The sequence below is a fragment of the Camponotus vicinus genome, unplaced genomic scaffold (assembly GCF_025532165.1).
Source record: "Camponotus vicinus isolate PSW18456_S1 unplaced genomic scaffold, iyCamVici1.0 SCAF_3, whole genome shotgun sequence".
Lineage (NCBI taxonomy): Eukaryota > Metazoa > Arthropoda > Insecta > Hymenoptera > Formicidae > Camponotus > Camponotus vicinus.
The window spans coordinates 14861639-14889539 of record NW_028141967.1 but is presented as its reverse complement, the minus strand read 5'-3'; the positions used below and the strand labels follow the sequence as shown (position 1 = coordinate 14889539).

Below are 27901 nucleotides of genomic sequence, written 5' to 3'. Positions count from 1 at the left end.
CTCTCAATTAGGTGCCACAAATCGGGACCATTTTCTCTACTCGCGCGCTATCAAGTTCGATCTCCTTCTCTCTTACTTCATGATATAAGCTCTATGGTGTGATGGCCTTAATAGATCCTCTGGCGTCATTTCTGCTAAAAAGAACAAATGGCCGCATTCAGCGGACTCAACCGCTAAGTAGCAATCAAATATGATTGGTTTCTACTTTCAGGTCCAACCAATCAGCGTCGAATTACATCAGAAAATCTAGTAATGTTGCCCAACTGTTGAGTCTGCTGAATGCGGCCAATCTCGTGTTCAAGTTTCGACTTACAACGTCTGATATCCAATAGGAGAGTTTGTTTTATATAAAATAAACTCTCCTATTGGATATTGGCTATAGATTTTCAGTATTGGCAGTGCTGCAGAAATTAAAATTACGTTGGCTAGAAATTTTCATTAGTACCAACATTATTCCCTCTACCTTTTGGGAAAATGTATAACAAGTTGGAACTTCAAATCCGATTATTTAGTACAAAATTTAAACTTTCTCGTTATATTTTGATGGAGTTTTATCTGGGTATGTACTTTAAATGTATATAATGCAGAATGGGAATATGATATTGAAAGTCGTTAAAATTTGATATTATCAAAAGAATAGTGAATGGTTAAGTATTGTGTAAAATTGATATTTTACATTTGATAAATTTTTTAAGTATATTGATTGGCTGCAGGATAGAAATTTTGAGTCTTTAAAAATTTCCTACTTTGAGGCCAGTCAATATAAAAAATTTGTCATCGACTAATGTAATATCGGTCTAAGATTAACGATAACACAAAGGCATGTGCCTTTTGATTTTTTGTTTTTTGAGAGAAAATGCTCTTATTTAAAAACTATAATTAGTTAATTGTTTTCATAAAACTTATATTTTCTAAAGAATAAAGAATACACTTATTAACATCTCTATGGATGATCCTGTGTTGTTTGCTTATTATTGTAGTTGCAAAAAACTTTATATGCTTGGATTTCTCGTGCAATTTAATGACATTAGACATTAATACGTGCATTTTGAGCATTTTAAATTTAAGCATTTTAACATTATTATTCTTTTTCTTTTCAATACATTGATTGTAACAATGCTTTTAACTATGATTTTTGTATTTCTTTTTACTTTAAGATATGCACTAAAATAATTTTATCCCACATTAGTGAACATTCTATATTTTATATTCTCATTTGTCATTTTTTACTTAGATATAAATAAATTTTAATATTTGTATAATTTATTTGTATCTTTTATTTAATATTCATATTTATTTTATAGATACCAAATAAAATCATGTTTTCTGAGGAATCTATTGGTTGGAATGTTAAGGATAATTTTGTCAAACATAGGATGATTGACAATTCATTGATGCATAAATTTGCATCATCGTCAAAAATACTAAAAAGAACAAAAACACTCAATGTCAAAATAAAAAAATATGGTGTGAAAGATTACGAGCACTATGTAAAATTAAAGACTAATATCATACAGAGCTTGGTTGAGGATACTGACAATGATATTTCTGACAATTTATCCGACACTGACTGTAATGTTATAAGTAGATCTTTGGTAGAGAACAAAGACTCAGTCGATGATTCTGAAACATATATTTCCACTGAAGAAGATTTTAAAAAGCAAACAAACGCCAAATCTAAGGAAAAGATCAATTCCAAGAATACAAAAGGAAGCATTCCAAAGGAGAAATTATCACAAGCAAAATGTGACACTAGTGTATCTAAAAAACATATTAATATAAGCTGGCAGAAAGTCACAAAGAAAAACAAAGACATATCACACTTGTCTAATAATCAATCATGCATAAATAATGAGGAAAACACTTTCAAGAATAATAATGATTATTTAAAGGCTCAAGCTAATAATCAATCTCTTTCTCAACAATTTGATTCTCAAATTAGTACATCTAGTATAACAAAATCTATAAGTAAAAATATGAATGAAAGTTGCATAGATTCCAGTATGGTGATAAGTGAATTTTCAAGTTCTCAAGACAGTGCAATATTCAAAATAACATCAGATGAAAGTGAGATAGAGAATTATAAAGAGCAAAATGCAGTGACAAGTAAATCAAATACTGAATTAGATTCACAAAATGCATCAGATTCTTCATCAAAATATCAGGCTTCTTCATGTAAATCAATTAGTTTAGAAAATATCAAAGACTCTGATAATGAAATAAGTACTGTTATTAAATTAGGAAATAACCATAGCAAAATAAAATTAGCAGAAGCAGATAACAAAAATCTGATAAATTCAAAAAATTATAGCAACACATATGAAAGTCAGAAATCTAAATTATTAAAAAATGTTAGAAGAAACTTGATGCCTGTGCTAGAAGAAGATGATTTGATGAACAATGATAAAGATATTAAAAAGGATAAAAACAAAGAGGATAATTTAAATGATGATCAATTATTTGTACCTATTACAAGTTCTACTTGGCACAGTACTCCAAAGAAAACACGCACCAATATATTTAAAAATTCATCGCCGAATATTTCATCACTGAATCAGCAAAAAGGTTCTGAATTTGATAAAAACTCGCAAGATAAATTTGACAAAATTGAACAAAGTGATATAAAAAATTCAACAAATTCAGATATTACAGAGATGCTTTCCCCTCAACAATTTGAAAAGATTGCTAATATTCAAACAATAGCTTCGAAGAATTCAAACGATATAAATAACATTTTAGAGAAACAAAAAGAGAAATTTTGTAAAGAAGAGAAAAATTTTTCCCAATTGAACCCAATTAAGGACATTAATCAAGAAGTTTTATTAACAGATCAGGAAAATAAAATGAAAGCAGTAGAAAATATTGAAAAGCAGCAATCATCTCCAAAAGAAAATAATACAAAGAATGTACACTCAAAATCTTGTAAAATTTTAGAAAAACAGAATAAGGAAAAAGAATTTTCTAAAGGAAAAGTAATAAATTCCCTTCAATTAAATGAGGTTGATAAAGATATAGAAATTAATCTGACAAAACATGGAGATAAGAATGAGTTATTAAATGAATTTCTTCATTCTGATAAAAAGGAACATTCTACAGAATCAAAAGATTCGTGTAATATTCAAAAGCAACAATTGTTATTTTCTAAGAAGGATCATGCAAAGAATGTACATTTAAAATCTTGCGACAATAATTCAAAAGAACAAGACGAGCCTTTTGAAAAAGAAATAGCAGGGGTCCTTCAATCAAACCAGATAGATAAGAATACAGAAATTTATTCAATTAATCATCAAGATAAGACACATTCTGCGAAGCTACAAGATTCCTGCAATATTCAAAAGCAGCAATCGTTACTTAAAATTACTTGTAGTGAAATTATCGACAAAAAGTATACGATAATAAATAAGCAAGATAATAATATCAGTATTGAAAAAAATGATATCAATTCCCAAGAAGAAATATCGAAAGCAAAAGAAACTGATAATAATATACCGATAACATCGGATACTGACAATGAGGAGGATAATGCGAATTATATGTCACTTGAAAATAAACGACTCCAGCAGCAAAAAAGATTAAACTTAGTTATGAGCAGTGATTCTAGTCAGAGCGAAGACGAATATATAATCATTGAAACATCGAAAAAGCATAATGACGATTCGGATATAAGCTGTTGTAATAAAGATACATTTGAGGATGATGTAACTAATTGTGAAAAAATCAACACAGATATTTCATGCAGCAAAGACAGTAGTATGCACAGCAAAGAAGCCGCAACAATTCCTACAAAAGAAAAAGAAGATTCACCAAATGTAAAAAAAGAAATGAGAAAGCAAACTGATGAAACTGCATTACTAACAAGCTGTACAAATGAAAATAATAATTCATCTAAATCTGCTGCAAGCAAAAATTCATTAAAAGAAATACAATATTCTGGAAATGTACTTAACAATGACGATAATCAGAATGGAAGTATAGGAGATGTTGAAAGTTTTCAGTTGAGAGCTTCCGAAGATAATGCTTCATGCGTTGAAGAATCTAGAAATCAAATTTCTTCAAGAAATAAAACTGGTTTATTAGATAAAGAGAACTTTTGCGATAAAAGTAATCAAAACGAAGACAGAATGAGCAAATATACCAGCGAACTTGGAATTAGATGTAAACCTAGGCATGAACAAAACAAAGAATCGACGAAATGTTCAAATGTGCATCTTGATATCTCCTGCCATTATAGACCATATAATGTAAATAACTTTCTTTCTTTTTTAATTCTCTTTTTTGAATAAGTATCATTTGATTATTATCTTTTCAGTTACAACAACTAGTCAAGGACGAAAAATTACTTGTCGAAACGATACCAGCTGGTTTTACACTGGCAGATCTTTCTGAAGATGACGAAGCTTTTATTTTGAATGTTCCAAATAAGGTAAGTAATTATTTTTTGAAACCAATATATACTAAGAGATAAAGGAAATATTAGTGTTGTAGCAAATTGTATACAAGTATTCCTATCAATGCAATTAACATATTGCATTGATAGGAATACTTGTACAATTTGCTACACACTTTGATTTTATTATTAACTTCCTGTCAATATAGAAAAAGCAAACTTGAATAATTAGGATAAGAAATTCGTTACTAATTAGTCTCTAATTGAGCAATAAATCTGAATTTGTTTTCTGATAAGATCGGATCTACAGTAGATGTAAGTTTGAAGCCATAAAATTGGTCAATCAATTTTTAAATGTAAAAAGAATAATTGAATATGATGGATCGATTTCTTACGACTTAAAAGCTTACTACATCTATAGTAGACCCGGCCCAATGGAAACATTAAGTTATAAAGTAAATATTTCTTTAATCAAAGTTAATTCGTTACCTACAGGCCTTACAATGCAATCTGCAGGATCAACTGCTATCATTAAAAGAAAAAACAATAAAATTCGGAGAAAATAAATACAGAATTGTGCGTAGACATGTTGGTACTGTATCTTGCATCTTTGCTACTGGAAAACAACAGAGACCTTATAAGACAGGTAAATTGATCTTCTCTTTTTATTGATGAAAAACATTTATGTTATTTACTTCATCAAACAAAATTATAAGCTTTTTTTTAATATATAGAAAAATGAAATCTACTTAAAAATTGAATCATTTTTGGGTATAATATTTTTATTGAATTATTTGAGAAACTCCTATAATTGATTTTATTTTTTAGTGAATATTAAAGACATCAGCACTATTACTGTACAAGAAAGATTGCCATATTATTCGAGGAAATCAAATGTGTCAAATTCTTACGATACTATTATTTCTTCCGAATCAGAATCCTCAAAAATAAATGATCAACAAACAAATGAAACAAATTTAAAAATGTTGGAAGTTGAATGCAACAAGCGCAAACGAAGTGCAAGTATCACAGGTAAATCAGTTGTTATTAGTAGACACAGATAATGTTCTAATCGATCGAAGTATCAATATATATAGTGAAGTACATAAACATATATACAGGGTGACCCATTTTAACTTAGGCAGCCAAATAACTCGAAAAATAAGCAAGATAGAGAAAAATGTTTTAGACAAAAGTTGTATGGTTTCGAGGGGGCCATAAGATGGTATCATTGGTTTGACCTTGAAGAGTCATTTGAAGGTCACGTGAAGGTCACTTCAATTTTTTTAAATGGAACATCCTATATATTTTTGTACATTCTTGTAGCTCATCTCGAGAGCTTTCCAAAACACTATAATTAAGTACATTTTCGTTAAGTACTTTTTGAGTTATGAGGCTTGAAATAATTTCTTAATTTTACATAAACCGTAAAATATCTTGTAAAATATTCATTTTTCGATTACCTTACCTTAATAGTTTTATGTACAAAATAATGAGAGGAATCAATTGGTGTAAAGAAAACACATAGTTGTTTCGAAGAAAAAATATGTAATTTGCAATTAACAATTCCATATTTTTTCTTAAAAACAACTATGTGTTTTCTTTACACCAATTGATTCCTCTCATTATTTTGTACATAAAACTATTAAGGTAAGGTAATCGAAAAATGAATATTTTACAAGATATTTTACGGTTTATGTAAAATTAAGAAATTATTTCAAGCCTCATAACTCAAAAAAGTACTTAACGGAAAGGTACTTAATTATAGTGTTTTGGAAAGCTCTCAAAATAAGCTACAAGAATGTACAAAAATATATAGGGTATTCCATTTAAAAAAATTGAAGTGACCTTCACGTGACCTTCAAATGACTCTTCAAGGTCAAACCAATGATACCATCTTATGGCCCCCTCGAAACCATACAACTTTTGTCTAAAACATTTTTCTCTATCTTGCTTATTTTTCGAGTTATTTGGCTGCCTAAGTTAAAATGGGTCACCCTGTATATATAGAGAGAGAGATATTGCTCTCATATTTAAAATTATCTTCTCTACTTTATATATATATATATAATAAACTTATATTAATTAAATTAATAACCTTTTTTTATTGAGTCAATATAAATGGTATTGGTATATTTTTACAGATTTTGAAACTGAACAATGCACGACTAAAAAAAGACGAGCAAAATTAAAGAATTAAGACTAAAAATTAAGACTATTTTTAAGAAAAGTGATTAAAAAATGATTTTTTACTATAATAGAAAAAAATATATTGAATGTTTGAATATTCAAGTCAGGAAGTAAAAGATTTTTATAATATACTGATAATATAATGAAATGTTGATAATATTACTGTACGTTATTAAAATGCATAATTTACTGCAATAACCGAGTTTTAATACTGTATATTTTTTGTATATTGTTTATCAATTTTACACACACACACACACACACGCGCGCGCACACAGGGTGGACCAGTTTAACGCGAATATCTCGAAAAGGAGAAGTTTTTAAAAAAGGAAGAATTAATAAGTGTTTAGATATATTAATGAGCACCAGTTCGAACATTTAATAACGTAAAAGAACAAAAATATAAAATTTTTAATTTAATTTAATTTCAATACATTCTACTTTAAGTTTTAAATGCTTATAAGTTTTGATAGAAGCATTTTTCAAATAAATGTTTCAGATAAAATTTACTTGTTTTTCCCGTAGAATCCAAATATATAACATTTTATAGGGGGTTCCATTTGAAATTATGAAATTATCTCCATCTCCCTTAAACGTAATGTGGTCGTTAACTATTTAAACATAAAGTCGCGAAGACTACTTTATGTTTATGTAGTTAACGAGGCTTCTTGAGTACATGAAACTTTCTCATGAACTATTTTTTGATTTGACAAATATTTTTATAGTTATTGATTTGTAACACTACGTAAGCTACCCTGTACATATATATATATATATATATATATATATATATATGTGTGTGTGTGTGTGTGTGTGTATTTGCAATATATTTAATACGTAATTTTTATATTGTTTAATATAATATAAATATGTGTAAATAAGATAAAATAATTTATATACAAAAGATTTATTTACTTATGCTATTGTAACATTAGCTATTAGAAATAAATTGGAGAGAAATCCTAAAGGTCTTATTTATATATGTGTAAACACAACATCTTTACATGTACAAAGTACATCAAAATATGTGACAGAATATTTTTCATTATAAATGAATCTTATATATATATGACACACACACACACACACATACAGGGTGTCCCAGACCACGCGTACACCCCTTTTAAAATGAAAATAAATGGCTTTTATCAAAAATCGCGAACAATTTTTAAATAAATCAGGTACGCTCTATCAAATGGTGATATTTTCAATTTTTGATTCCGACCGGAAATACGCCATCCGGATCGGGTTGAATTTTTTTAGGGGAACATAGTACTTTTTATTACAGATTCGAATTGTACATAAAAAAAATAAGAAACTTGTATCAAATGTTTTTTCTGAAAGTGCCTCTGTCAATCTTAAAATTGACCTTGAAAGTTCATCATAGTTACTTGGGACACCCTGTATATATATATAAATACATACATACACACACACACACACAGAGGGTGTATCTGAAATGATGCACTAAACTTTAGGAGCGTATTCTAGAGGTCAAAATAAGACTTTTTTCTTATGAACATGGGTCCGCAAATGAACCCCCCCTCCGAATTAAAATTCGAAAATGTGTGAAATTGACCAAACACCCGCAACGCAAATTTATTTATCTCTCAAAAGAGGGTGATAGGTAACGTCAAAACCTTTTTTTTTTTAAATACAGCCAATTTTTAATTTTTTCCCTAAACTTTAGGGGCTTCTAGCTCGGAGGGAGGTTCATTTGCGGACCCATGTTTATAGGAAAAAAAAGTCTTATTTTGATCTCTAGAATACGCTCCTAAAGTTTAGTGCATCATTTCAGATATACCCTGTATATATATATATATATATATATATATATATATATATATATATATATATGGGATTCAAAGTTAGTAATGTACACACATACGCGCGCGTACACACACACACACACACATATACAGTTAATAATTCCAAGTTTTAAATAAATGATTTGATTTTACACTTAATCGTTTTTGTCGCATATTTAAGCATCGGAAGATGAATTTTTTACGATTACAGCTACTTAATAATTTGTATGAATTCACAAATGCACCTTCAAATCAAAATATGTATGCTATAAGCTTTCTTTATATTTGTTTAAATATTTTTTAAATGATTTATTACCTGATATACATATATCTTCCCTATTAAAGAATATGTCTTCAGAAGAAATAAATATTTTAGATATATTAAATTTGCACTCATTTTTATACTAAATTGATGATTTTCAATATTATGCATATTTATCAATTTTGTAAAATAGCCAATTTTACAAATCTAATTAATAATTTTTTATGATAAATATTGAATTTTTGTTTGGACCAAAAATCTGAATCTTTGAAAACTTCTCTTTCACAATAACAAAACTGAAAATTTTATCAGGGCATTTAAAAATTTTTTAATTCGTTACTGCGTTTAATAATTTTCAAAATTTTAATATTTTAGCTAGAGTAAATTAAAAGTCACATGTATTAATGAAGGAAATTTTTTAATACATTTTATTTTGATTTCACTAAAAATGACAATTTATAATCTGAATATTTTTTAATATTTATTATTTTGATTTCACTAAAAATGATAATCTATAATCCTCAAACAACAAGTATATTAAGTTTTGTAATAAAAAATTTTCGATCATGTTTTCACATTACATAAATTTAATCTACAAAATTTCAATTACATAATTAAAAATGAAAGATTAATTTTCAATAATAAATTGTATATACATATGAATACATTTACATTGTGATAAATTCAGTGAGCTAGTGAAACAAATATTATTATGCATGCATTAATTTTATTATTTTTTTATTTTATTATTAATTTAATTAAAACGCGTTGATTTATTTCTTGATCAATATAAATAAATATTATGCATTATGCATGAAACAAGTTCACCTATTTAATTCGTGTTAAAATTATCATATCATATTTATTATTTATTTATAATTTAGAAGAACGTATGCCCTTTCTGGGAAATTCCTTGAATGGTTTTAATAGAGGATACAGAGATTGACTAATTTTAAAGGCTAAAATATCATCAATTTTTTTAACTTCTTGATTGGCTGGTGTGTCAGTAATGTTTTTAATTTTGTTATTTGAATCAGATATATTTTCTTCTATTGATGTGCCATCTGTTGCCGTGGATATCACGTGTACTGATAATTTATGTCGTGCTTCACTATATATTTCCTAAAAGATTAATGAAATATATTATCAATTTTTTAGTTCTTCGAACTTTTTTCTCCAAATATGATATTTTACATATAAAATGAAATAAAGTATAATACAAGATATGAAACCTTATAAAAATCAAGTATTTGCTGCTGCGTTATAGTCTTCAAATAAGCTACTTCGATATTTGTTCGATCAAAATTGTATTGTTGGCTTACAATCTCGTTCCAGAACATACCACATAGAGAGCTCAACATTTTTGGTTTCTCGAGACGTATCGTAGCCAGAGCTCTTTTGTATTTTTCAAATTGCTCTTCTGGCATTGTAGATATGTGATCCTACAATATATAATTATATATCATAAATAATATTTCAATAAAGATAAAATCTTTTCTGTCATAAAGGAAGGTTCATAAAAGAAAAATTTTGTATAATATGTGATGTATATTATTATTATATAATTTCACAAGTGTTATTATACTCACCCACATAGCATCCATAAATAAATCAATTCGTTTTTCAACATATTGCGGATGTTTGTCACTTTGAACTATGATTCGCAAGCCTTGTGCTCCATTCGTTCTACGCACACCGCTAAATACAATGTAGCCTAATTGTTCCTTAGTTCTTAAAATATTGAAACAAGGTTCCAAAATAATTTGTGCTAAAAGCTCTAAGAGCATATTTGACTCTGTTGATTGCAAACCAGTTTGATAGTATATCTCTGTACATGAACTTTTATGCAATTTATTTTCTGCTTCAAATAAAAAATGACAACCTATAATGATTACATATCATGTAATATTAAAAGTAAATGGTGTCACATTAATGATTATTAGCATCTTATATTTCTAGGATAAAACTTGTGTATAAAATGATCTCGCAGTAATAAATAAAATTTAAATTTTCTATCTATTTTCACAAGGATTAAAAGTATAAATTGATGTTTTTATTTTATATTTTAGTCTTTTTCATTAAATAATGTGTTTATTAGTCAAGAATCAATAAAAGAAAAACAATAAAATTTTTATATTTAACTGTTTATATAATACTCTTCTTTAACAAATTAATATTTTCTTCCTTCTTTTCTCTTTATCTTTAAGCATATTAATTTTTAAATTATCATAAATTATCATCATGAGATTAAATTATATTATATGCTTACCATCTTCTAGCCTAATTTCACGATACAATATTAATTGTCTATGCAATAATGGCGTTATATGAGGCACTGAACTTGTTAATTTGGATTCGATTAATCTAACTGCATCTATAGCCTCTGTTATAGTCACGTTACCATGTATTAAGCATTCTACGTGCACTTTACTGAGAAGTTGTGGTATAAATTGTTGGAGTCTATCGACAGTTAGATCTGTATAATATAAACATGAAAATTTTAACAGTATGAAAATTTTAAAACATATATTTCATACTAGATCATTAGAACTTAAAAAAAAATTTATATATATATATATATAAAATAACAAATATTTAAATACATATTATTTAATTGTTATAAATAGAATTATAGTATAAGTTAAAAATTGGAGAACTCAAATATTTAATTATATAAATGTTGTATTTGAAGTAAGTTTTAATGAAATTTGAAGAAAAGAAAAGAAAAAAGAGAGAAAGAGAGAGAGAGAAAGAAAAAAAGAAAAAAATAAAAAGAAAAAAAGGTAAAAAAATGAAAAAAAATATTTTAAAATCATTTTATGAATTTTCTCTCTTTTGTACAAACTTACAAGTAGTTGTTTCCAATAATTCATCCTTGACCCAGACTTGCTCTGCTAACAGAACTGCGAGATAGTAGACTGCATGTTGATATGGTTGTTCAGCGGCGAAATTTTTCAAGCCCCTGATATACTGTAAGCCATGCTACATAAGTACACTGCAGTTTAATTTTAAAAACACATTATAAATTTTATTGTACATACATTTTCCTTTAGGATTTCAAATCTCTTTGAATCAATCTTAAAGTTTATCATTCTGTCCATGATTTTTTCTAACAATACGCGTTGCTTATCATCGTAACCACCAATAGCAAGCTAAAAAAGCAATTAATCTTTTACTTTGAGTATGAATAATTTTCAATGATTTATAGACGATTTGATATTTGATATAGATATTATTGTATATGCGGACAGAATAAAGTTTACACAATATTTTACAATATTATTATTGTTATTATAAATGTACTCACTGTTATTCCATATTTGCTATTACTAACTTCCCATTGTAAACCAGCTAAATCAGCAGCATATGCATACTCATTCAGAGAGTCACGAAATAGCTGGACAAACATATTACTTAAATTGCAACTAATGGGATCCATATATGCAAGTGGACTATAAGATTAAAGAAAAAAATCATAAAATTCATTACATTATGCACGGTTATACATTTAATAGCTTATATAATACCTGACAAAATCGAAGATCATCCTACATTTCGGTACAAGAAATTCATCATCTTTTTTAAACCAAAGTCTTATAAATGGTGTATCCTCTATAATTATAGGAAATTTTTCTACCTACAAAATTTTAATACTTAATGCATGTAATGATATACAAATATCCAACCAAATTAATTCTTAAGCACTAGCTGATGTCAATGTTAATATAGGATGTATACTCAGCATTTCAATTATTATATTGATTTATTAAAGTTATGTATATACACATAAAAACTGCCTTCATTTTTTAATTATCATATATTAATTATCTTATATATTAATACTTAATTTTACACCTATGAATGTTTTATGAAAATTTCACATTAGATATCAGCAAGGAATGCTCAAGAATTAATATTATAAAAAAAAATGGATTTTAATTACGTTAGCTTCATGAGGCTTGATGTCAAACTTTGTCGATATAAATTCGTTTTTGGGAGGCAATTGCAAATCCGAATTATCGCTAACGTTTTCCCACATGTTAATTATGTCTGTTGGTATCTTTTCTTTTTTATATTTAGTGCCATACCAGTTTTCAGTCTCGTCAGCTATATTTTCATATATTTTTCCAACCACATGAACTCTGATATTTTGCGGTGTCAAATACTCCATTATCTGATTGATAATGTTTGGTCGCCATTTGGGGAAAGTATATTCTGCGCATAAAACTTCATTCATGGGATATTCCTGCAGCGCTTGTACTATAGAATTCACGTAATTACGAGGTGAAGACTTTTCCTTAAAACGAAAATTCATATTCGCGATATCTCTATATTCCTGCAAATATAAAATCACGTTACATATATATTTGATGTTAAAGTGTACTGTATGAAATTAAAATACAGGAGGTGATGAATCGCGGTACAATCGCTGATCAAGAATATATGATTTTTCGTGAGAAAAAGAAAAAAATTGTAATTACTTGAAAATGTTGAGCTTTTTTATATCTAGGAAAAGGACAAATATAATTGTAATAAACATGTTTTTCTAAATCATGACTTTCAAAATCTAAAGGTTTTCTGTTTAGATGGAACTATCATTTTTTTATATAAATAGCTTTTTCATATAAAGTATTAATATTTTTTGTTTTACACACATGTAACTATTTCATATAAATTATTATATATATCATTTATGAATGTATATAAAAAAAATCTGTTTTAATTAACAAAATATTTTTTTCCAAAAATTATGTAACCATTTGAAAGTTTACTCTATATCGTTTCTTTTATGAACATATTTCTCGCAAGGTTGTACTACGATTTGTTAAATACTTTCTACTAAGTTATAATTTCATTTCATCAATTACATTGTAGATCCATTCAATTGGGCCTTTTTTCTTAAGCATACTGATATACTGAAACATCAGTGTAATAATATCATCAACATGCTTAATTCCTTCTTCAGTTAGATCGACAACGACACTGAAAAAATTGAAGCCTCTGGCACCTAACCGTTTTCCAGACACCAGGGAGTTACACCAACCTTTGGCTTTCAAAGCTGATAATAATGAGCCTTCACCTTCGTGTCCGAGCAGATGAGAAATATAATGTGCAGGCTATATCAACAAATAAATAATAAGATATATTATTAATATGATATAAATGTAAAAAATATATTGTGTAAAAAAAATTATATGCATATGTAACATCAATAGTTATTAAGAATTTTGTAATTCATAGTAAATATTTCATAACTTACAATCCTATAATTATGATGATAAATGTGTGAGACAGAATTTATGAAGTCAATTTTTTGTTTAATTTTGAGATATATAATTTAGTGTCACCATTTTATTTATCTTTCTTAACATGTTATATATTTTTTAAACTAATCTTCAAAAATTAAAATTTCATCAAAATATAAAATCTATTTAAAAAGGAATTAAACAAATGGCTTTTTTAGAGAAATTATAGAAACTTTAAATTGATTATAGAAACTTTAAATTGAGAGAGAATTTAAAGTTTATTTTTAACAAGTAAACTTTAAATTCATTTGGAAATCTATCATGAAAAAGTTATAAGTTTTATATTATGAGAAATTTGTTACACATACATATAACTTTCATATATAGGATATATCAAAAGATAAGGTCAACCAATTAGGAGGTGTAAGAGGATCTTGAGTAGAGTATGTAATGCTAATAAACTTTTTTCGTTATGGTTTAATAAGTACAGTGCTTTATACAGAATATTTCGAAAAAATACAAAATAATTTTCGAAAAAAATGTTCCATACAAAAGTTATAAAATTTTAAGACGTTGTGTAATAAAATTAGTATGATCTTGAATAGCGTTCTCAAGCAAAGATCATCTCGAAATTTTTAAATAGGAATCCAAATTTTTTATTACATATATTCTTGTAGCTTATCTTGAACTTTCCAAAATATTTTAATGATATTTTCTTTTCAAAATATTAAGAGGTTTCAATGCTTTTTGTATCCATTTAAAGTACTGTATTCGTAACTATATTAAATCATAATGAAAACAAAAATGTTTATCAGCATTATATATTCTACTCAAACTTCTCTTTCACTTTCTAATTGATTGACCTTAGCTTTTGATACACTTTGTATGTATGTGTGTGTGTAACATTTATTATATTATAATAATATATTATAATATATTATAATATATTATAAATGTTAGAGATTATACACATATATAAAACCAAAAAGAGTTATATTACCGAGGACTTATAATATTGTTGCAAATCAGGCAAAGGAAATGTAATGTCCATGTTCCTCAAATCTTTTATTGGTACAACGTACCATTTAGTGCGAAAGTGCTCATCCTTAAATGGATGTTCAGGCCATATTGGAACTTTGACTTTTTTGTTTCGCACTTCATTAAAGAGATCTACTACCATGTTTTCAAGTTCGTTTAAGCTCTCTAAACATAAAATTTGTTAACATATAATAAACGTTAATAAATGAAAATTATTGAATTTGTTCAGAAAGAAAAATCCAATTTTAATCAGAGATATTGAAATAAAAATTTTATACTTTCTGACTACTTTTTAACTGAAAATAAAAAGCAAGAGAAAATTATCAATAATTTTATGATGAATATTTTTTCATTTTCAGGGTGTATACTCAAATCTTGTAAATAAATTCCCTGAGAATTCTACGATTTTCAAGGTATTTTTGCTCAAAATTCCAGATAAAATTAAGGTATTAATAAATACAATTTTAAGCTTATTTATTGTGCGTGAAGTTTATCTAATATAAATAAAACATTTTAATATATTTTAAATCTAAAAAATTTCATATTTTTCATTAAATATATTTTTTTAAATATATATTGATGTATTGAATAATATATGTTTGTGCTGGTTAAGTTTCAGTAATAACACATTAACAGATTGTTCACAACTTATGATCAGGGAACTGAACTTTTCGCGTTTTATGTTGACTGTTTTTCGCGATTTGATTCCAAAATTTTGCGTTTTATTGCGTTTTACCCGATTTTCCATTATTTTGACTTAAATTCTAGTTGAAACGAATTATCGACTCCTGTTACTCATAACTGTAGTGCATAGATATGTTTTATGGTATAAAGAAGAGGAGAAATGGCCTTCACACATTTTTTTATAATGATTTTTATTAATAATAACACAACTAGGAAAAATAAAAAGTAGGATTTCTTTGAATTTAACATCTTAAACTAGAAGAAATGGAAATAGATTATTAAATTTCTCCCCTATCATTGAACAAAATTAAAATTAAGAACTAAAATAAATTTTTTGTTTCTAAAATCCGAATACAAAAATATGAGTCGAGAGAGATAGCGATTATTTTACAAGGCAACGCTTACAGTTCGTTTCAGTTTGTACAGTGTGCGACGATTCGTTTCGTGAGGCCTCTTGCAAGGAGAACGAATCGCTGTCATGGACTATATTATGTTTAATGCTGAGGCCTTCTGCATTTATTGTTAAATATGTGCTCAAATGGACGAAATAATATGAAAATCAAGCAAAAAACGAAATTTCGTGATTTGAGAGCGATTTCGCGTTTTGTCGCAGCATAAAATCTTGCTCAAAAGATGTTGATATGCATAAAAACAGAAATACAACTTCAGCCTGTCATATTTGGATGAAATTCGCGGTTTCACTTAATGCAAAAAGTTCAGTTCCTTGCTTATGATATAAAAAATTTCGTGAATTCTAAAGTTCCATGAAAATTCCTTGACTTTCCGGCGAAAATCCCTGAGAATTTTAGTTTTGCTGAATTTTCCTGGGAGTATATATCCTGATTTTCATTATTCACATTTCATATATAATATACCAAAACTTAAATTTTCAAATGTGTAAAATTATGCGAAATGTGTCAAAATATTTTAATAATCAGATCTTTATATGTAAATTATTGCCTTACCTTTGCCAAGAATGCATAGTGACATGATATTTGCAGAATAATATTTTTCATGAAATTCAAGTAGTCTATCCCTAACATTGATTCCCTTTTGCTTTGGTATTATTTCTAATGTCTCTCTATTGCCCGTTCCGAATTTTGAAAACGGATGATTAGAGCTCGCAGATGATTTGTCCAATTGATCAAATCGCCAGTTGTCAGTTGCCAAGTTTTTTTCGTGTTCCGAATTTATGGCGTTCAGCTCCAATTCAGTCAAAGTCTCCGTGAACAGTGGCGCTATGAAAAACTGGGCGAAACGGTCTAATGCACCTTCTAATTTTTCCGGTGTTACATCAAAGTAATATGTGGTGTGATCTAAATGCGTCGATGCATTGCTCGCACCGCCATTCTGCGATAAATACATATTGTAATCATTTGGCTGAGGATATTTCTCTGTTCCCAAAAATAACATATGTTCACAAAAGTGTGCTAACCCAGGGAGATCATCTGGATCACACATGTAGCCTATATATAATGAACAAACAGATTTTATTATCAAAAATAGATTTTTATATCGATTTGAGATATTTATATAACAATATATGTTTATTAATCTGTGATATTTCTAAATATGTACACACAGAAATTAAAAAATTTCCCTTTAATTGTAAATAATATGATTAAAATTACCTATATTGACATCTAGTGCAACAGCACTTTTATCAGTTGTTGAATCACTTATTAAAAGCACTTTCATTTTATTAGCAAGTACTAAACCTCTGTACAATCTATCATCATTTTGTGATTTTATTATGTCGTCGTATCGCTTTTCCATACATTTGTGAGTTGACATATTAATCACTGCAGCTGTGGACTCCAGAATTTGATTTCTGTAAACATATGATGAAGAAAATATAAAGATTTTAAAACTATGATTTATAAAAAGTTATGTTAACAAAAATTGTCAATATCAAATATTGATTTTGTATTTAATATTTAATAGTTTCAATTAAATCTAGACATAAATGTTGACACTGCATAATTAAAACTGTAATATTGGGATCAGTTTTGTACAGGTCTTTTTTCTACGTAGTCTTTTCTTTCTTCTGTAACAGGACAAAACTTGTAATGATTTTATCATATCTTATACAGGAAAGTAAATAAAAAATTGAACTATTATCAAAATTTGCAAATGATGTGGAAAAAAAGAAGATATCCAAGACATTATATATAACTCTAGTGAACAGTTTATGTTATCGCCCTGGATAATGTACAGTTGCAACGAATGAATTATTAACTAATTCTTACTTGCAGTTACAACTCTCTGCAAGCGAGATCTTGTCATTTTGATGAAACGAGGTCATCGTGAAATATCAAGGAAACTTCGCGCAGAATACACAATGATACACAACTGAATTTATACCGTTATTTTTTCCTCAGCACAGCCGAACTTTACTGACTCAAACACGTGGCTATTTTGCAGGAATATTATTCGGGGAATGTGGTATTTCTCGCGTGAGTTACAAAAATAAATGGTAAAAAAATTGATTCATACAACCAAGATCCTCCACCAAAAAGAAAAAGAAAGAAAAACGTCTAAAAAGGATGCCCTCGAGGTTAGAATCCAGCGAACACGTCACGAAGCTCGAGACAAAAGAACTGAAATACCACGATGATCTCTGATATTATCACGAAAGTGCCGGCCGTGGAAATCGGCGAGAAAAAAAATTAATCGCACAACTTATCGATCTCGCGCTTCGAGCGATGACATCGCGAACACACTTGTATCAGGTATGACAGGCGTTTATAGACCGAATACGCAAGTGTATCTAACGCAGGATGACAAGTGACAAGTCGCGCCTGAAATGTATACACATATACACACATATATAAAAATACCTGAAAAGTGGAAAAGATCGCATGGATACAAATAGGATGCGCGTTTTTAACGCGTGCGTGGCAAACATTTGCGCTAAATTTGCAAGAGCGAATTGCTAGGAGAACAGAGAAGAGAATCGACTATACACTATTGGATTGGTTACGTATGCGTTTTGAAGTTATCGAGACGGGCTCAGGGATTTGAATTCGGAAAATGTCTGGCGCGAAAAATTTTCCCAAGTGACAATATTAAAGATAATATTGCGAGGACGCAATAGGTGTGAAATGTATAATTATTGTGTATTTATAAATTTAATATAATTATTGTTAATATTGTTAATATTGTGTTTCACGTAAATATATTTATAGATTTAATTATGAAGATGACTTCGCGCGCGATTTTTCAATATTATTGAAGAAAAAAATATTACAGATGTACGTGTGCACAGATTTTTGTATTATAACATTGGACTGATAGCTTTTGTTAGTCAACAATGAGTAATCTATGCCTTATAGAAGATATTTCATTTTTATATTTTGTACATATTTTGATAGTTTATTTTTATGTTTTATACATAATTTTATACATAATGACATAATTTTAATATTTTATATCACAGAAAAACCAATAAAAGAGAATTCAACGAATTAGATTTTGCATCGATGAAAACAAAATAAATATTATATATTATTATGTTATATATATGTATATATACATATTAATATTACAATAACATTAAATCATAAACGTTTATTATTTATTTGCATTCTGACGTTTATTAATTCAGGCTGCGTTCCGATATTCACTGCCAGTATTGTACATCTATATCTATAATGTACGTGACATAAACTGTAGATTTTCAGTACTGGCAGTGAATATCGGAACGCAGCCTTATATGATAGTTTATATAGTTTACATGCTTACATATAAAAAAGTCCGTGCAAACATTATGTAAATAATATGTAAACTATTAATATAAACATAATTTTCAAATTTTCGACACAATCCTGCTCTTAGATTTTTTTAAATTTTTCTGGCTATCAGGAGAACTTGGAGATAATTGAAGACTGTTGATATTATCAACCGTTTAATTCGCTTGCATCGGAGATAATTGAATTATGTGAATCATTTTATAAATCATCTTCTAAGTATTTTAACTTATTCAGTCACCGTTTTATTAAAATCCATAGATATGTCACATTTCAGTTCAGGAATAATAACTACGAATGTTTTTTTTTATTCTACCAAATCATTATTTTATTATCGACAATATAAAGATTTGCATTAGAATTGTGCCATAGATTTCAAAATTATGTTTACATTTGTTACGAATTGTTTACGTAAAATTAGTTGCATCATATATTTACATGGATTTTTTCCATTTTTCGTAAATATGCAGCTCTATATGCATATATATATATATATATATATATATATATATATATTATATAAATTATATAAATTTAATTATATAAATTATTATAAATATAAATTACATATTAATTATTATACTATTATTACATATATTAATTATTAGTATATTTATATAATATATATTTTTTTATTATATATAATATATTAATTATTATTATAAATTAAATATCAAAGTGCAGAGAGCAGTAATTATTTATTACAAAATAATATTAATATATTATATAATATATGATATAATATAATATGTGTGTACACACACACACACACACACACACACACACACACAAAATATATAAAATATATTAATATAATATAATTATTAATATAATATATATTAATAATATTATAATGTAATATAATATTATACATTATATTATACATTATAATATTGTTTTATAATATAATTGAAAATAAAATAAATTACTAGTTTCTTTCTGGTTCCTGTAATAGTTTATTTTTCACTACTGCAACATACATATCGGACAATTGGCGCGAGATGGCACGTCGAACGCGATTCTTGCGAGATGTTTGCTATGACAAATTTTAGTGGGTCTCCTCAGTCTGTGATGATCACTCAACAGGTGTTGTGTGTTATCGCCGTTTTTTTTCTTTTTTGTTTTGTGTATATTTCGATGCCGATAAGGAGCCACATCTGTTAATAGTGTAGTGCATTTGTGTTGTGTTGTATCGTGTGTTTCAAACGTATTTTGGAGTCTTGGCAAAAGTGGAGTAGCAGCTTATATTAGACACGTGGGCGCTCCGTTGAAGATTTTTTCTTCCGGATCTCTTCGCGGGAGAAAGTGATTGTGAGTCGTGATTGCATACCACGCAAGTGAGTACGTTTATCATCTTTTTTTAATTTATGCTCCGAATCAAATGATGGATTTGAAGTAACATCCCAGGTAGCACACGGTCGTTTTATATACGTTTCTTAAACGTATCCAATATTTTTTAACTAATATTTTTTATATTTTGTCGATACCTTGACAACGGTTGAATTTTCGAAAAAAACTCTGATATAAAAGTTATTAAGCTCATTGAGTACTATCGACAGAGTGACTACAAAGTACCCCTTTCCATTTAAAAAAAAAATTTTTTTAATCTTGATGTGAAAAACGGACATTCAAGGTTATTCAAGGTCATCAAAGTATGTGCCCCTACTTATCCTACAATTTTCATAATGGATGTCTTCTACCTATCTCTTACCGTTTTCGAGAAAAATATGTGGACGTTTTATCAGACTCACCCTGTATACAGGGTGTTCGGAAATTCAATCGACAAATTTTCAGAGATTGTCGGGGGCACCATAAGAATCATTTTTTGCAAATAAACCTGGGCTCGGAAACGTGTCATTACATCGCTACGGCATACGGAGTGTTCGAAAGAGTCGGGATACCTCGAAATATCACAAAAAATAGAAGTTTTACAAAAAATTGTTTCAAACAAAAGTTGTAGGGTGTAAAAAGGTCTATTTACTGGCGCCATGTGTTTGACCTTGGATGGCGTCGTCAAGGTCACGACAAGGCCACCTTGAATTTTTGAAATGGAACCCTCCACTTTTTATTGCATATTCTTGTAGCCCTTCTCGAGACTTTTTCAAAGCACTAATTTTACCAACTTTAAGTAAGCCGTTTCGAAGTTATTGAAGTTATAAAGTTTTTCCTGATAAGTCGACGACTGTAGCTATCGTATTATTATCCGCGAATGAAGGTAGAAGTGGTAAATGATGGTGGATCTACTTTTATAACTGACCGACGCGTATGATATTTTGGGCCATTTTTTATTACAGACATTCGAGCAAATAAAAACCTTCATTTTTTTGTAGACTTGAGTTTGTACTCCAAACAGTATTGTTGTGCACTGTTGTTAAAGCACGTATCCGATTGAAATCATTATCTAGAAAATAAAGTATTTTATTTCTGATTTCTAATATGCAATAAAAAGTGGAGGGTTCTATTTCAAAAATTCAAGGTGGCCTTATCGTGACCTTGGCGACGCCATCCAAGGTCAAACACATGGCGCCAGTAAATAGACCTTTTTATACCCTACAACTTTTGTTTGAAACAATTTTTTGTAAAACCTATTTTTTGTGATATTTCGAGGTACCGACTCTTTCGAACACTCCGTATGCCGTAGCGATGTAATGACACGTTTCCGACCCCAGGTTCATTTGTAAAAAATGATTCTTATGGTGCCCCCGACAATCTCTGAAAATTTGTCGATTGAATTTCCGAACACCCTGTATATATATATATATATATATATATATATATATATATATATATATATATATATGAGTGATGTTATAAGTTGATGTTTTTTTATCTGAAAATGTGTATTCCCTCGTAATGTATAAAATATTCTGTATTTCTTATAAACACAGTTACATGTAAATGCATAATTATTTCAGCATAATAAAATAAGTAATTAAATCTAATGTCGTTGTAAAAAGAAGATATTAAAGATTCTTTCGACATTTGTAGGGAAAAATGGACAAAATAAAGACATCTAAAGAATAAAAAATATTAAAAATATGAATAGAAATTGACTAAAGTACTATAAGTAAAAAAAAAAAGATAAAAATTTATATAATCGGTAACATGCATGTATAATATGATTTATAAATATTATTTCAAATAATTGAAACTTTTTATTGAAGAAAAAAGTTATATATATATATATACAGGGTGTCCTAGACCACCCGTACACCCCTTTTCTTTCAAAAACTAAGCATTTTAGAGAAAAATGTTTCAGACAAAAATTGTTTGGTTTCGAGGGGGCCATAAGAGGGTACCATTGGTTTGACCTGGAAGAGTCATTTGAAGGTCACGTGAAGGTCACTTCAATTTTTTTAAATGGAACATCCTATATATTTTTGCACATTCTTGTAGCTCATCCCGAGAGCTTTCCAAAACACTATAATTAAGTTAGTTTACATTAAGTACTTTCCGAGTTATGAGGCTTGAAATCATTTCTTAATTTTACATGAACCGTAAAATATATTGTAAAATATTCATTTTTCGATTATCTTATCTTAATACTTTTATGTACAAAATAAAGAGAGGAATCAATTGGTGTAAAGAAAACACATAATTGTTTCGAAAAAAAAAATGTAATTGTTAATTGCAAATTACATTTTTTTTTTCGAAACAATTTTGTGTTTTCTTTACACCAATTGATTCCTCTCATTATTTTGTACATAAAAGTATTAAGGTAAGATAATCGAAAAATGAATATTTTACTAGATATTTTATGGTTTATGTAAAATTAAGAAATTATTTCAAGCCTTATAACTCGAAAAGTACTTGATGAAAAAATACTTTATTATAGTGTTTTGAAAAGCTCTCGACATAAGCTATAAGAATATGCAATAAAAAATAGGTGGTTCCATTTAAGAAATTAAAGGTGTCCTTGACCTCATCTTAACGATGCCATCCAAGGTCAAACCAATGACACCATCTTATGTTCCCCTCAAAACCATACAATTTTTGTTGAAAACGTTTTTCTCTAAAATGCTTAGTTTTTGAAAGAAAAGGGGTGTACGGGTGGTCTAGGACACCCTGTATATATATATATATATATATATATATATATATATATAATATTAAAATAAATCTTTCCTCGATATAGGAAACATTAATAAAAAAAGATGAAATTCTTCTTTATACTTCTATTAAACAATAAAATATTTGCGTAATAAAGCAACATTTTTTTGCATACAATTTTTTTAAACAGACAGTATATAGATCTGATATCGCTTTTTTAAAATTTTTTTATAAAAAATTAAATTAATGTGAGAGGAAGATTGACTTAAAATTTATTAAAAAATATTAAAGAGTTTCAAGAAAATTTACAAGTGAAATATTTTATATTAGATTAACTAGGGCGTGAATTACTTTTTAGAGTGATGAAATGTTCCGGCTTCTATAGAAAAACTGTCTCTTCTTTTGTGACATTCATTTTTCGCAATATGTAAATTTTTAAGAAATATATCACTTCTCGTAGCAGCATAACTTCTTCAAACGCATTTTTTATATGTATTCAATTGCAAATATAGCAATCAAACTATATTAACTCCGTTTATAAAAATACATACAACTAATTATTTGTATATATACGTACACATAAACATATGTGTCTGTGTGATTTATAATAACTAATTTTATAATAATTGTTTATAATAACATATTAACTTTAATTAAATTAAATTTATATATATATACCCAGGTAGCAAGCACACGTCATTTTGACGTTTCAAATTGAGCATTCACTGACTATTCTTGACGTCACAAGTTGACGTTTTTACTATGTGAGTTGTATTTGATGTCTGTTTCACAAGATGTAGATGAATCATCCCACATAATGAACAAAAAAGAAGAAAAGAAAGGATAAACGTGACGGTCTAATGTCACAGATTTTTGACGTCATGACATGTACCGCATTTTGACATCATAAAATGTATTATGACGTCATAAATCATATTTTGACATCTTTTTTTTAGCATAATAATGTATTTAATAGCGTTGCGAATAAAGCAGATTAACTGATTCGAGAGCATCATTGAACAATTACAACCATTCTATTCTTCAGAGGAATCTCGGATCAATTAAACTGCTTTATTTGAAAACGCTGGAAAACACAAATATGATAAGAAAATAGGTCACATGTTTTATGTTTATTATTATTATTTTATTTGAACATAAATAAACTTGCTTCTAATATCATAACATCAAAATTTCAACAAATAATGTCTTCCGTTGCCTGCGTTTTATAAAAATATATTTTGCCCATCAACTGTATTATAAAAAAATGTGTATATTTTTTGGCATTTTAATTATACTCGATTGATATAGCTAATAATTTCACTGTGCACTAATTTAATGAACACTTGAGTGGTTAAGCAACATGAGTCGTGCACAGATAAATGCATACGTCGAAAGAAAAATTGTTAAAGTCTGATTGCAAAAGTCGTGTTATATAAAAAATTTTGAAGGAGTTTTTTATGGGATCGATGTACTAACTAATCACATTAATAATAAAATAATAGTCAATTTATGACTGAAATATGACGTCAAAATAATGTCAAGACGTCAATATAAAGTCATGTAACAAATCAGTCATTTTAACGATATATGACCAAAAATGACCAGTTTGGAACGTCAAAATGACGTGTGCTTGCTACCTGGGTATACATACATACATTTAAATTAAAATAATTTATTAAAAAATATATAATTACATATAGTAATAATGTTACTTAACAAATCCAAACACATATATTTAATAATGTCCAGATGATAAATAATATTAAATAATATTGAATGATACATAATTGATAAAGGGCGTTTTTAATTTATAATATGCATGCAGAGATACATGCAGAGATAATATACATATATACACACGCGCGCACGCACGCAGATACACACATACACACGTGCATCATAAATACTTCATTCTACTTGATAATAGCGATCGATCACAGCTTGATATTATAATAGAACATAGTTACTTCACTTGCATTTAATATAGAAGAAGATTATTATATTTATTCTGCCATTCATGGAAAATTGAGTTGTATTACATTTTTACATATTATTAATGATCGAGTAAATTTTAATTAACAGTATCGATAGATTCAGATTACAAAAGTGAATGTTTCGTTGACCCATATTTGCAAAGAACTTGTTTCTCTGTTCGCGTGGATATTGTGAAAACATTTACGTGAGTTGTATTTGATGTCTGTTTCACAAGATGTAGATGTATCATCCCACGTAATGAACAAAAAAGAAGAAAAGAAAGGATAAATATATAGCTTTTTACATATTTGTCTCAATTATGATTTATACAAGATGTTCAAGTATACAGATATTTTAAGTACACAGATTATTAATAAGATTGAATTTTTTGACAAAAATTTTTTCTATGATAATAAAGAAAAACGTCTTTCTACAATAATTAAATTCCAATATACAAATTTTTTTGTAAATAACATTTTTAACTAGAATTTTATGAAAATATTAATTACATCAAGTTAAAGAAATAAAAGCATATAAAAATATAATAGAAACTTATACGTAAATCCAATTGGAAAAATAATAATTGTTATAAAATATAAAGAATTATATATTAATTATATTATATATATAATATTATATTATATATATATAAATATATATTAATTTTTATTATTATACACATATTGCCCCCTTTATTTCACACACATACACCCCCCCCCACACACATATATATACAATTTTATTGGATTAAATTAGTGTCATTAGAATATTTTTAATTCTTTGGATATTTTGATAATTTATTTAATTATATATATAAATATTATTATATATATTATTATTATATTTATATATTATATCAAAATGGATAAATTTCTGATATATAATTTTGTTTTCAGTGGATTTGTGTCGTAGACGGAAAATCAATACCGGTAGATATTCATCTGAGCAAAACAAATGTTATCTTTGATATATTCAAGTCGTTGACACTCAACTATGTAAATATTTCAGTACTATCAGCGGTAAGACGAGATAAGACGAGATAAGACAATCTGTTGACGTTACAGAGATATTATTGTATTGTTTTGAAGAGAAATCAGACATATATGTTGTTTGTATAATCAAATAATGTTACCTTTTTATATAAATATATATATGTAAAAAAATAGTAAATGGATATTATTATTATTATTATATTTATTATTATATTTATTTATTAATAATTTCTATAATAATTTTAATAAAACAATACTATTAATTACATTAGATAATTATTATAATAAAAAAATGTTCAATAAAATTGGAGAGAATTTTAATCTTTATCCAATATATTAACTATATTTAATTATTTAATTGTTTATGATAAATTACTTTTTTTTCATAATTATTGCGGAAAAGTTACACTTCATTGATCATTTTAATTTTTAAAAAATCAAAGTGATCGGTGAGGTGTAATCGTGTGGCAATAATTATCATTTTTTCTGAAGGAGAAATGAATTAAAATAGATTAGACTAGATAAGCTCACACAAATATATAACAATATTGGATTTTCTGTGAATGAAAAATACTCGATATTGCGCAATATGTAATCTTTGAAAGCATAGCTATTCTGGAATGTCCTTTTTTCTTTTCGGCAATTTAAAAAACTTAATTTGCGCACAAACATCTATATTAATTCGCGCGACATTAAAACGTTCAATTCACGCGCAAAAACGGTTTCGTTAACGAAGCGTGTAAAAGTGTGGGGTTTGTAATAGGAAGATATCGTAAACCGATAAAGCGTAGTAATAAAAGTAAATGGAGCGGATGATGTTTTACAGCGACTTAGAATATCTATTGAAAAATCAGTTCGATACAAAATTTATATCTCACAAACTAACATTCTAAAGTTTTTCAATAAATATAAAAATAAAATAAAAGAATATAAAGAAATAAAATAAAATATAATATAAAAAATATAGTCAATTTCTCTCTCTCTCTCACACACACACACACACACACACACACACACACACACACACACACACACACACACACACACACACACACACACACACACACACACACACACACACACACACACACACACACACACACACACACACACACACACACACACACACACACACACACACACACACACACACACATACATGCATATTTCTTACATATATATATTATATTTCTAATCTTTTATACATATAAAATAGTTTATATATAACTTTTTTTATACACATACATATATATATATTTAACAATATTTTATTTTATATAAAACAATTTAGTAAATTTATAATTATTTCTTATTGTTATATATGATTATATAAGCAGCAGAAAGAAAATATCTTTTTCAATAGAACAGATGTAAAAAAATCTTATTTTCTAATTTACAATTCTATAAGATAAATGAATGTATATTTATTATATACTAATTTATTGCAATACTAAACTTATATAAATTAGTATGATGAAATTATAATGACACTATTATATACACGTGAAAGAAATGTCAAGT

At 27.4% G+C, this 27901-nt stretch overlaps 3 protein-coding genes and 1 long non-coding RNA gene across 9 annotated transcripts in view; 3 read left to right on the top strand and 1 right to left on the bottom strand.

The window, feature by feature from the left end:
* Nucleotides 1–425: 425 nt before the first annotated feature.
* LOC145967969 (uncharacterized) lies at nucleotides 426–6775 on the top strand. Of its 2 annotated transcripts, none has more exons than XM_083093114.1 (6): nucleotides 426–559; nucleotides 1305–4241; nucleotides 4310–4423; nucleotides 4883–5033; nucleotides 5216–5419; nucleotides 6532–6775. In XM_083093114.1, the coding sequence occupies exons 2-6, from the start codon at nucleotides 1320–1322 to the stop codon at nucleotides 6585–6587; spliced, it is 3447 nt and encodes a 1148-aa protein (XP_082949240.1). In that variant the 5' UTR covers nucleotides 426–559; nucleotides 1305–1319; the 3' UTR covers nucleotides 6588–6775. The 2 variants fall into 2 exon arrangements, with proteins under 2 accessions (XP_082949240.1, XP_082949239.1); XM_083093113.1 differs by having other exon boundaries at nucleotides 559–646.
* On the bottom strand, nucleotides 6473–18601 carry Ide (Insulin degrading metalloproteinase). Of its 3 annotated transcripts, none has more exons than XM_083093115.1 (14): nucleotides 18456–18601; nucleotides 17247–17446; nucleotides 16581–17081; nucleotides 14894–15096; nucleotides 13516–13764; nucleotides 12591–12983; nucleotides 12175–12284; nucleotides 11955–12099; nucleotides 11689–11799; nucleotides 11497–11617; nucleotides 10917–11123; nucleotides 10237–10529; nucleotides 9880–10089; nucleotides 6473–9769 (listed from the first exon to the last, which is right to left on the bottom strand). In XM_083093115.1, exons 1-14 carry the CDS (start codon nucleotides 18521–18523, stop codon nucleotides 9521–9523), a joined length of 3060 nt encoding a protein of 1019 aa, XP_082949241.1. In that variant the 5' UTR covers nucleotides 18524–18601; the 3' UTR covers nucleotides 6473–9520. The 3 variants fall into 3 exon arrangements, with proteins under 3 accessions (XP_082949241.1, XP_082949242.1, XP_082949243.1); XM_083093116.1 differs by lacking the exon at nucleotides 18456–18601 and adding an exon at nucleotides 17865–18403; XM_083093117.1 differs by lacking the exon at nucleotides 18456–18601 and adding an exon at nucleotides 18112–18403.
* Nucleotides 17871–18869, top strand: LOC145967971 (uncharacterized). Its single transcript, XR_014437626.1, has 2 exons — nucleotides 17871–18721; nucleotides 18804–18869. It is a non-coding gene; the product is annotated as an uncharacterized LOC145967971 (long non-coding RNA).
* A 1600-nt stretch (nucleotides 18870–20469) lies between these two features.
* Spri (Src homology 2 domain-containing protein sprint) overlaps nucleotides 20470–27901 on the top strand; it is a 323123-nt gene continuing 315691 nt past the window's right edge. For all 3 annotated transcript variants that reach the window (XM_083092813.1, XM_083092806.1, XM_083092807.1), the window contains exon 1: nucleotides 20470–20701. The gene's annotated coding sequence lies outside the window, so the exon portion shown is untranslated. The remainder of the gene's footprint in view (nucleotides 20702–27901) is intronic.

Bases quoted from the DNA above. Each gene is read 5' to 3' on its own strand.
- Ide (XM_083093115.1), bottom strand. From the start codon at position 18,523: ATGTTTGCCACGCACGCGTTAAAAACGCGCATCCTATTTGTATCCATG. The intron at 11,800-11,954 runs GTGAGTACATTT...TTGCTTTTTTAG, and splicing joins ATAGCAAATATGGAATAACA to CTTGCTATTGGTGGTTACGA. The intron at 11,124-11,496 runs GTAAGTTTGTAC...TATATTATACAG, and splicing joins ATTATTGGAAACAACTACTT to ATCTAACTGTCGATAGACTC.
- LOC145967969 (XM_083093113.1), top strand. The intron at 4,424-4,882 runs GTAAGTAATTAT...CGTTACCTACAG, and splicing joins TTTTGAATGTTCCAAATAAG to GCCTTACAATGCAATCTGCA. The intron at 5,420-6,531 runs GTAAATCAGTTG...ATATTTTTACAG, and splicing joins ACGAAGTGCAAGTATCACAG to ATTTTGAAACTGAACAATGC.